Consider the following 10,915-nt stretch of genomic DNA (forward strand, 5'->3'; position numbering starts at 1 on the left):
CGCGGCGAGGCGGAGGAGGCGGGCAGGGGACGGGCAGGCGGTGGTCGGCCGGGGTGCGGAGAGGTGTGGGAAACGGACAGGGTATATAAGGATGGAGGAGGCCGGGCGGGGGTTTAGTGCAGGCCCGGGCCGGCTGGGCCGGACAGAGTGGACCGGCCGCGGCCGGTGTGGGCTGCTCCTTTTTGCCTTTTTCCCTTTGCTTGTCATGGAAGTGAGCAGTATGCATGCAGTCTCAGTGTGGTCCTTGGTGAATCAGTCAGACTTCCCAGAGCAACAAATGATATGATGTCAGCTCATGTTTATGAGATTAGGCTGCTTGTAATGGGTAATATCATAAATTAGTATCATATCTATGATACTGATGTATGATACTAGCTTTGTAATGCATAATAGTATTATCGTATATAATTTTGTTTATTGGCATGGATGACACATAGTAGTATAGTATTTATTATGATACGGTATCATAATATAATACTCAATTCTCTTTTTTTTCATTTAATTCTATGCCACATCATTTAAATTACCAATCAGTAACTTCAAAGTCCTAGGCAACAGAAATAGTTCTTGATTTAGCTGTGGACAAGGCGCCAGCATCTCATCTCGCCTACTTAAAAAGAACTTAACGTTTTGTTGTCTGTCTTATCTTTCATTCACGAAACACTCACCCCAACCTCTACATCCAGTTTTTTTTACCTTGTCCGATTATCCTCAAATCAAATTGGTAATGCAATTGATGCATATCAATCGGGTGGGGTAACCTACTTTCTGTTTGGTAAACCAATAAATCATGGCAATTTATTTACATTTTACATCTTCCGAAAATAACTTAACCTTCGGGTATTTCTCATGAAGCAATCACGGTGATTTAGTTGCCTGTTTTGTAGCTTTTTTCGATAAAGGACTTTTCATTGAATAGATATATCGAGATGATACAGTCATATTGAAAGAAAGTCCAGCCTCTGCATAGTTAGATGCACAGGCAAAAAGTTCACGACACTCTAAATTGAAATAATTCGATACAAAGCCAAGCAATAAATCATGTCCAGCCTAGGAAGCGGTAGACCCTATCCGTAAATCACACCGCCATGCATGTGGGTAGAAAACCTTCCTGGCCGTATGCTTCCATGTAGACGCCATCATAAAAAGGTCCCTGTCCTCCGGCTTCTGCAGGATAGACCACGTGCGGAGCCATCGTGTACAAACATGGATAACCTTCGAAGTCGAGGTTGCGAGCAGCAGTCCTACGCATGGCCTTCACCAAAGAATCATCGTCGGTGACTGCGGATCCGTCAGCCCCAACATGATGACGCCCGCTGCGCCTCAACGGTGAAGGAGTAACATCGGCCTCGAAGCCCATCCCGTCGACTCCGCAAGGCACAGATGGCTGTTGCAGCGTCGAAGAAGAAGAAAGAGGGGGCTGCCCTTCGGCCTCCATAAGTCTGGAAGCCGGCGCACCCCCTGGTGCCGGAGTAGTGGAAGATAACGCACGAAGCACCTCCATAGCAGACTCCTAGCTAGCTCGAACGGAGGGAGAGAAGATGACACCTCGTCGGGTCGGCGAAGCCGGAGTGGGAAGTGATGGCGACGGCATTCATCGCCTGTTTTGTAGCTACAGTTTATTTTTTTTCATTTCAGAGAGCAATCGTGGTAATATACAACGGGCATGGTTTAGATGTACTTGTGTGCATGAAAAAGGAGGCATTTCATGCCCACAAGAAATCACATCTTCCTAAACTAAAGTTTGACATGGAAACATTATACCTTAGTGGCCCAACCTTCCCTCCCCACGCAGCCTCCATGCTAATTCCTCAAAAAAAAAAAACAATAGCCACCATGCCATGCGTTGTTACTATCGTCAGCTCATGGCCGACGGGGCTGCCGCACCGCCTGCCCGCACCTCGACCCAGCGCTCTCCCTTTAGTGGCTCACCACGTCACCACGCTCGCCACCAACTCTATCATGGCATGAATGCCTCTGTGCCATTTCCGCGATTGTCATCAAGTAGTTGCGGCCCTCGCGTTCCTCTGCGGTAGATCAAGCTCCAAGCGCGTAGTAGTCGCCGACAAGCAAATAGACAGTCGACACCGCCTCTGTTTGGCTTGATCCGAAAAATCAAGGGAAATAGTTGCTTGGGTTTCTGTTGCGATGATCCCTCAGATCGGTCATTTGAGCGGAGCACAGACAGCGGTAGGGCCCAAATTGAATTCAATTCAATAATGGGCTCCGTCCCAGGTTGTTTTATCCCCTTAGAAAACTACCATTATCATTAAAGGGATTTTCGCTACCGGGTCAAAAAAAAATTAACAGGCTTCAATGCGTTGATTTATGTTTTAGGCATTTATTTATTCCAGTGCGCTTTATTATCATTTAAGGTTTTATAATAATGCAAATGCATGCTTAATAATTTGAAATAGCCAATGAATACATTATTACTGTGCATGAGTGGTCGCCCGTAGCACGCGCATTCATCTACTAGTACAATAGTACCAAAAAGTGCCAAATCTACCGGATGTTTGCGTACAGAGAAAAGCTACGGGGATTTTACTTTAAAACAATCCCATAACTTTAGCGTCGTGCACCTCGAGTGCCAGTTCGATTACTTGAAGATCACACATTACAAGGGAAGGGAGGGCACCTTTCCCCCTCTGTACGTTAAAGCACGGAAGAGCTTTCAAATCAGTACGTTACAGCAGCTTGTGTGCACGAGAGAGGGCATCTTCGCTGGATGTAGTAGTAGTAGTACGCGCTAGTTATTGAAATGGTTTCTTTGTGAGATCCTACGTACGCCGGAGTGCGTTGAGGAATCGTACTGCGATTCTCAATTTCTCGATCGGGGATTCTTCCCTTAATCCCTTTGTTCATCTTACACGTTCGTGATCGCCAGGGCGGGGTTGAAAGACAAGTTTAACGTACCGTCACCAGCTAGCATAGGACTCCCTGTACCCCTTCGCTCGTGTCTCGGGCGCACAGGGCGGTAGGGTTTCCCCTGCCTCCCGCTGCTGCCGGTCTGCCTTGTATCTTGTGCCTATAAATCTATGGAGGTGTGATGGATCTCGGCCTTTGCCGATAGAGAACACTTCGTTTTGAATTTTTTTAGCTTTCGTTGGGACTAGCACAGATGCTCGTGCATTGCAATGAGAAAACTTAGCTCTCACATACTTCTAGCAAGTCATCTATATTGCCACTTCTTCTCTTTGTCACCATCGTTGATGGTGGTCAGTTGTCTACCTATTTACAACAAATGTGATCAATCTGGAGGCGGTGAGCTAAGTCATTACACTCTACTATGCCGATTTCACGAGCCCCTCCCTGCATCGACTTGTAATTCCTTATGTGTTGCAACCGTCACATTCCTCTTCACGTGGTTCAACACTAATCATGTCTTTGACATATCAGGCGGTGAATTTCCTTATTGACCGCACACAATTATAATTCTGAATGCAGATTATGTTAAGGTGTGAGGATATCAACTTCTTCTTCTTCTTCTTCTTCTTCTTCTTTTGAAATGGAGGCTATCAACTTCTTGACTGAACATAGTTGCATACACTTCATTGTCGTCACCTTCTTCGTCTCTACCTTGAACTTGGGCGTGTTTCCGGTAGCGAATTGTGTCGTGTTCTTCTGCCATGGCCAACAAAACATAGTTTAAAAAACAAAACAGGTGAGCATCCTGAACTTACATATACGTGATGTCAACACTGATTCCCCAACATTATAATTTTGGTCTTCTCACAACATGCTCTCACATCCATAGTAATCATTATTATTACATGATGATAACTCCATGACAAAGCAATGTGGGAGTAAACTTGTTGTTCTAACCATCAAGCATAAAAGTGAAAATTAATATTCACGGAGTTCATTTCCATTAGCTACAAATCAATCAACTGTTAACTTTACTTTCGCACTTCCCTTGAAAAAAACTTAACTTCCACACTGCCCTAAATAATTCCTTACTCCATATAAACATAACCAAGCATAATTTATATGTACCACATGAAATTCGAAACAACATTATCAGGAAATGGAGTACGCAACATACATGCAAGTTATTTTTGTGCGGGTACATGTAGGTTACTTAGCGTGTGTGATGACCTCATTTATTTAAGGGTTGTCTAGACTCGATGGACTAAGATTTAACGAAGTCTCAGTCGAGTGACGTGAGCGTAGTTGTGGTGCTACGATCGGCACGACTGGATGTTGCAAACGGCGAGGAAAAATATTGCAACGGTACTACAAGCAACTCCAACATATGCTGCAACCATTCTGACTAAAATGCTACAACCTTCAATGGAGGATGTTGCGAGTGATAAGATGACGTGCTACAATCGACGAGGGATGGCATGCTACAACTAGCAAGACAGATGCTGCAACCGGTAGAAATAAATGTTGCAAACGATGGGACAAAATGTTGCAAGGTGAACTGAGACTTGGTTAAATCTGAGTCGAGTTAGTTTTAGCATGCAAGCCCGTTTATTTAATGGGTCCTCTCTCTCATCCCAGAGTCCTTCTAGTTCCATTCTTTCCTGCCAAATGCATATCTCTTAAAAAAATTCTACGTGCTCAATTGCTCATAATACGAAGTTATTTCTTCTTTGAATTCTTTTCCTTCCTGCTCATAAGAGGATTTAATGAATGGAATTTATTTATTCATTCTTCTAATTTATTCATTTTTGCTGCCGAATTTATTTCATTCTTCTCACGCAAGTAATTGTTTCCCTTCGTGCTCAACAACTCATAATAGCGGGATTTAATTTCTTCCTTCCTCACACAAGAGTGTGCTCATATTGTGACCAAATGAGACATACTCCTTGAGGCGGCTTATTAATTTTAATTCATAGACATATATAAATTGATGCGATTCGGTGTAAGAAAGCAAGGTGGGACAGTTCAATAGCTGAAAGGACGACCTGATGTTCACTCCTTGTGTAGCCATAGAGATTCGTACATGGGAATCCATCCAATATGGCACACCGCACACGTACTGTCCAAGCTGTTCCACAGCGCGGGCCTGACCAAGGTCGTCCAATATGAGTATATCAAAAATTGGAAACCTCATCTTTTCTGCATACACGATAGCTAGCTCACTTTGCTGCACATTTAGGAATAGGATGGTAGGTCACAAGTTCATGTCTTACACTCGAACAATTATTTTTGCCTCGTTTTTCCTGACTGTGTTGCTGCGCCGGCTTTGTTTGAGCGACGAGTGAGGCCCAATAGATATCAGCCAGCACGCTCGAAGGAAAAAGCAACAATTGATGGGTAAAAAGAATGGTAACAACATTGTGAACAAAAACAAATCATTATTTTGGAGGACCGGAAATTTATAGTGTGGGTGAACAAGCCAAAAAATGGAGAAACGCATCATATCATACTTTATTGGTACGCATAGATAGATGTTTGTCTTGCTCAAGAAAGAAGGCGGCGGTGGCTCCTTGAAGATGAAGTTTTTTTTTATCTCTAGCCCCGTCCTAAAGGTGTGTCTAACATAGTTGGAGGACGTGTGAAGGTGTATCTCCGGCGGATCTCATGGGATACTATCAGTGTTTGTCTTCGAAGGAATTGACTTGGCCCGGTATTTGTTCGTATGTCTATAGTTTGGATCATTTTGATCTACACTTCTAAGATGTCGGCTGTTTGGTACGTTGGTCCTGTGAGGCCTTAGAGCAACTCCAATCGCTCATCTAAAAAGCTTTTCTTAAAAGCCGTTTTACGGGATGTACATATAATTTAGAGGAAATCGTCTGATGACCAATTCTCCTTGTTCTCGTAAACATCTTTCTCTAAAGCCTTTTCTTTTACTTTTACTTGCAAAAAGGCCTAAGGCCAAAGATTAAGTAACACGTGTCCTTACAAACATGGAAGAATGGGCTGGCAAGTTGTTGATGTAGACCATAAGATGGCATGTAGAAACTCCGAAGACCACAAAAACTGGTTGAATTTGGACAGATCCCCTGGAAACCTAAACATAATAGATCCAGAAGACCCGGCGGGGAAAAAGATCCACACGCCCTTCGTTGACAATGAGCATACTGAAAGTGGCACATAGTGAGAGACAAAGTAGTTTTTAAAGATTTTTTTTGCCCGGTGCAACGCATGGGCATTTATACTAGTTTCTCTAAAACCTTTTTTTTACTTTTTGCTAAACAAGTCTGGCTAATGACAAGTCTGCATGAATCAACAACTTTTCTCTCTGGACAGTACCAGCAGTATCAGTACCATACCACAAATGTCCACGAATGTCCCGATCCCACCCGCACCTATCCAACGTCTGCATGGAGCAACAACTTTTCTCTCTCGACAATATCAGTGTCAGTACCAGCAGTACAATGGAGTACTAGCATCCACCAGCAGTAGTTGCGCTCTCACGGCCGGCGTGCACCGGTGCACGAGCGCAGCAAGGCTGGTCCTGTCCGTCCTCCCTGGCACCCAATCCAATCTCTCACGCATTGCTGCACACGCGACATGAGTTCATGACAAGCACAACCAACAAGAACCGAACGACTTCTCATGTCCTCGTCGTCCCACCGTGACCCGGCATCAGCCCAGCCTTGCCGAGCAGGCCATACAGCACGTCCTTCAGAGTTCGTTTCTGCAGCAGCAAGAAGGCACGCAAACAAAGCTGCTCGTCACGATTTTCACTCGATTATTTACCGGAGGAAGGAGAAAAACGGAGATCTCACCGTGCACGCGCGCACGTCGTCGCGGCCGCAGATGAGCATCCCGTTGAGCATGTCCGTGGCCTCGAACACGCCGCCGCCGTCGCTTCTCTGAAACCGAACAAGTTTGAGGCATTCCACGGATTAGTACAGGCAAAGTAGCGCGCGCGGTACCTTGTAGTAATCGACGGCCAGGAAGTTGGCCCAGCGGTCGGCGGCGGCGGCGTGGCACGCCCGGAGCACGTCCGCGAGCCCCAGCGAGTGCTCCACGCACGCCGTCACCCGGAGCGGCACCGTGTGAAAGTAGTTCACCAGGACCAGCGACCTCGTCCGGTTGTCGAGGGCCAGGGACTCGGCGCGCCTGTGGCACGCGCGAGAGCTCATCCCGCCATCGCCGTCTGCATGCGCCACCACATGATCAGCATCTCGGCTTCGTTCTGAGAAATTCCCACCGCTGAATCTTACACTGGTTTTCGACCATGAAGTTCCACTGGTACGCGATCCCCTCGGCGCGCTGCTTCATCTCGTCGGAGGTGAAGACGAGGAGGCGGTGGTTGCGCCTGATCATGTCGCGGACGCGAGGCCAGTCGCCGCCGTCCCGCGGCATGCTCGACACCGGGAACCAGTACTTGGTCAGGCCCGCGCTGTCGAACAGCTTGGACAGGCCGTGGTCAGCGCTGACATAGTCCTCCAGGATCAGCGTCACGATCTCCGACGGGTTCGCCGACAAGAACGCCTCGACCTCCATCATGGTGCCGATGGCCGGCTCCTGCAGAATCACCGATGATACTACAATCTTCAGTTCCAATGCCGTCCTAGAACACTAGTCAAGTTCAATTTACTCACGAACGCCGTGAAGTCGAAGCACTTCCCTCCCTTTGAGTGGCAAAGCCAAATGTCGTCGCGGAAGTCGTACACGTCCAGCATCAGCGCCCGGACTCCGTTCTGCGGAAGGCGGACCGCGCAGTTCAGTCAGAATCCAAGAACTGACTGACTGAAATTACCAGCAAATTTGAAGTAGTGATGGGTCACATTCAGACATTCAGTTGATCGGTGACCGAATCGTCCTGGTTGTAAAGCGTGATCCGCGGGACTCCGGTGTGGGACGGCTCGCCGCGGATCGAGAACGAGTTGTGCGTCGTCAGGAACGCGTACTTGTTGAACGGCAACGATGTATCCTAATAAGGAATGAAAGATGAGCAGCACTAGATAACGAACAGTTGCAGAAATGGAGATGAGTAGAAGAAAACAGAGCAATGGCAGAGTAGCACGAGTCCACCACTCACAGCTATCTTGAACGGGTCGGCGACCGTCGTCCGGACGCACCTTTTGCCGGCGAACTCGATCCAGCAGTTGTAGCAGTAGAGCTCGGACCCGCAGTCGGCTTCTGACGAGCATCGGTCGCCGAGCTGCAAATCCCAGCGTCAGACCAGACCTCTATTATATCTCCAGAAGAAATATCTCACGGTCATGGCAAGGCCGGCGAGGAGGATAGACAGATAGAAACGTGACCGACCTCGCATCGCCCGCCTGAGCAAGCTGCTGCCCCTTCTAACAGCAACACCACACATAGTATTACCAGAAGAAGAAGAATTGTGCTTCCTAAGCTGTGCATGATAACTCCCTGCAGCCCAATAGCAGCAAAAGCCATCAGTATCGATCACAGATTTGGGACTAAGGATCCCACCTGAACCATCACTGAATCACACCTGAACCATGGGACTAAGGATGATGATGATGATGCGGCAAAACGAGGGAACAACCCTGTATCCTCGTTGTTTCTTGGCTGCTGAATCCTGACGATTAGGTCCCTTTTGGCTGCGCGATGGTCATACCACGGCATCTCTTGTGTGCTGCAGAAGGGTCGTGAAGATGTGGCTGTGGCAAGCAGATTCAGGGGAGAACCTGCGGCTTGGCCTGCAGGAATATGCTTCCAGCTTTCAAAGGTCAGCATTAGGTGCCACGCATCAAAAGTGTGGCCATGCTTTTGTTTCCATTCCCGTTTCTTGTCAAGTGCACCTTAGTGCTTTGCCCGGTTTGAACCTCGTGACATTTCTTGACGATTCATGGTAAAGAATACGGAGGTGTGTCTCTCTCAGCTTGGTGATTCGTAGCCAAAAAAGAAGAGAAATTCTTGTCATATGACTTGACAAAATTCGACACACCGGCCGGTTATGCGGACAGAAATTTAACACCGGGACGGACTTCAGCAGCAGACAGGGACAGACAGCATATGCCGGACTACGGATGCGCTTTCGCTCTCAGTTCTGAATCGTATCCAAATTTAGGGCACCGATGATGCTTACCTGCTTGCTCGAAGGAAGTCCCAGAGGGGTCCAGGGCGCGCTGACTGAAAGGCCGGCGGCTGAGGGGTTTGCGAAGAATTGGTAGCCCCAGAGAAGAGAGCTCGATCAGTTCGTGTAGCTTTGGGACAAGCTTCTATTAGAGCAACTCCAATGGGGTTCGATCAGTTCGTGTAGCTTTGGGACAAGCTTCAATTAGAGCAACTTTAATAGGGCGACCCATTTTATTCCTCGCGTCTTTTCGGGTCGGCATGGGTAAAAATAATGGCCCAACGCACCGACCCAAACCCAAATCATGTCTGTTTCGCGTCCGCGCCAACGCATTTGCGGCCCAAATTTGCGTCCTAAATGCGTCGGCGCGGACGTTCAACGGACGTCACACGCGTCTTCTCACTGTCCGCCGCGTCCCCACCTGGCGGCCGCTCAACTACCCGATGTCATGCGGTCAGCTTAATTTATGACCACGGGTCCACGCGTCAGCGACGGCGGTCGCACTTTTTTAAGCAGACCGTGCGGCGGAGCCGTCCTCATCCAAACTCGCCGTCCACATCTAGGCAAGCTCGCTCCCCCGTCGCCGACAAACCCTAGTGTCGTGGGTTTGTCACGGCAGATGTCCTCGTGAAAGGACTTAGTCGTGGAGCCATCGCTACGGTTAGCTTAAAGGGGTTAAATCGGACAAGGGACACGAGAGTTTTTTATACTAGTTTGGCCCCTTCGATGAAGATAAAAGCCTACGTCTAGTCGTGTTGGTATTGCTAGGGTTTTGATGACCAAGGAGCGAATCCGCTTTGCCTGGCTCTCGAGTTGTTGTCTGTTGTCTTTAAACCGTTGTCGGGTCGTTCCTTTATATACACAGGTTGACGTCCGCCGGTTTACAGAGTCCCGAGGCCGGATCATAAACGTGTCCGGCTCGGTCTCTATCCTTCCTATCTTACAATGTAAGTTACATGAGAAAGTCGATTTACATCTACAGGCATTAATTCGCCTTTGGGCCTTTGGGCCTTCGTAAAGCGCCACCATCTTTACGTCTTCATGGGCTTCTGATCTTCTTGGAGTTAATCCGGCTACTCCTGGCCGGTTTACGTCCAGTAGTAATATCACCAACATTAGGCCCCAGATTGATTTGAACTTGTTCATGTCAATCTTCAACACTTAGAAAAATTCTTCCCTTTCACCTTCACCTTAATCTTGTAAAACGTTGTGACGTCATACTCCAGGATCATGTTAAATCGCCATGACGCCATCTTGTTATTTAAAAATGGTACATCTCACCTTCAGTTAATGAGCCTCCGACAATCGAGGCGACCGCTCCTGTTAGGTATCCAATATTTTGACCCCTTGATCCTCGCGCCTGTTACCTTCCCCTTTACCTTATAAACAGGGCCACGGGTCGTTTCCTTTTTTCCCCTACGTCTCTTCGCTTCTTCTTCCTCCTCGCGACGCCTCTGCACCCGAGCGCCGCCGCCGTCGCCGAGCTTCGCTTCCGCCTCTCCGTTGGCCGCTGCATTGACCTGGTTGCACCAGAGAGCCGCGGCGTACCTCCGCTGCTTCAACAGCCGCTGTAAGTCTTTCGCTTTCCTCCTCTGTAGATCTATCTAGGGTTTCATTGTTCATCGAAGCTCCGGCACTGTTCTTCCCTGTTCCTCCTTAGTCCATGGATAAAAACCTCCAGCTTGATGTATTCCGTGTAACAGCTACAACATTCCTTATCTTCTGCTATCACAAAAAACCCTTATGCGCATAAAAACTGATCTGGACCTTTGTGAACCGCTTCGGGACCAATATTTTTAGGTCTAAATCTTTTTGCTTTTCATGTCTTAAAGTAGATCCAAAATTTTCATGTAATCTTGTGAAACCTGTTTTACCTTATTTAGTCGTTCTTGCCTTAGATCTGTATCTTCTTTACCACATAGGCGGTTTACCCTTGTAGAAAGCAATCTATCACATACC

General features: G+C 47.6%; 1 protein-coding gene across 2 annotated transcripts; it reads right to left on the reverse strand.

Annotated features, from left to right (window-relative positions):
* Positions 1-6,049: 6,049 nt before the first annotated feature.
* On the reverse strand, positions 6,050-8,640 carry LOC119353855 (PI-PLC X domain-containing protein At5g67130-like). 2 transcript variants are annotated; one of them, XM_037620551.1, is made up of 9 exons: positions 8,372-8,640; positions 8,179-8,286; positions 7,949-8,071; positions 7,703-7,840; positions 7,509-7,607; positions 7,128-7,431; positions 6,837-7,060; positions 6,687-6,773; positions 6,050-6,595 (listed from the first exon to the last, which is right to left on the reverse strand). In XM_037620551.1, exons 1-9 carry the CDS (start codon positions 8,378-8,380, stop codon positions 6,512-6,514), a joined length of 1,176 nt encoding a protein of 391 aa, XP_037476448.1. In that variant the 5' UTR covers positions 8,381-8,640; the 3' UTR covers positions 6,050-6,511. The 2 variants fall into 2 exon arrangements, with proteins under 2 accessions (XP_037476448.1, XP_037476449.1); XM_037620552.1 differs by lacking the exon at positions 8,372-8,640 and having other exon boundaries at positions 7,989-8,071; positions 8,179-8,218.
* Positions 8,641-10,915: the final 2,275 nt, after the last annotated feature.

The sequence above is a fragment of the Triticum dicoccoides genome, chromosome 2A (genome assembly GCF_002162155.2).
Source record: "Triticum dicoccoides isolate Atlit2015 ecotype Zavitan chromosome 2A, WEW_v2.0, whole genome shotgun sequence".
NCBI lineage: Eukaryota > Viridiplantae > Streptophyta > Magnoliopsida > Poales > Poaceae > Triticum > Triticum dicoccoides.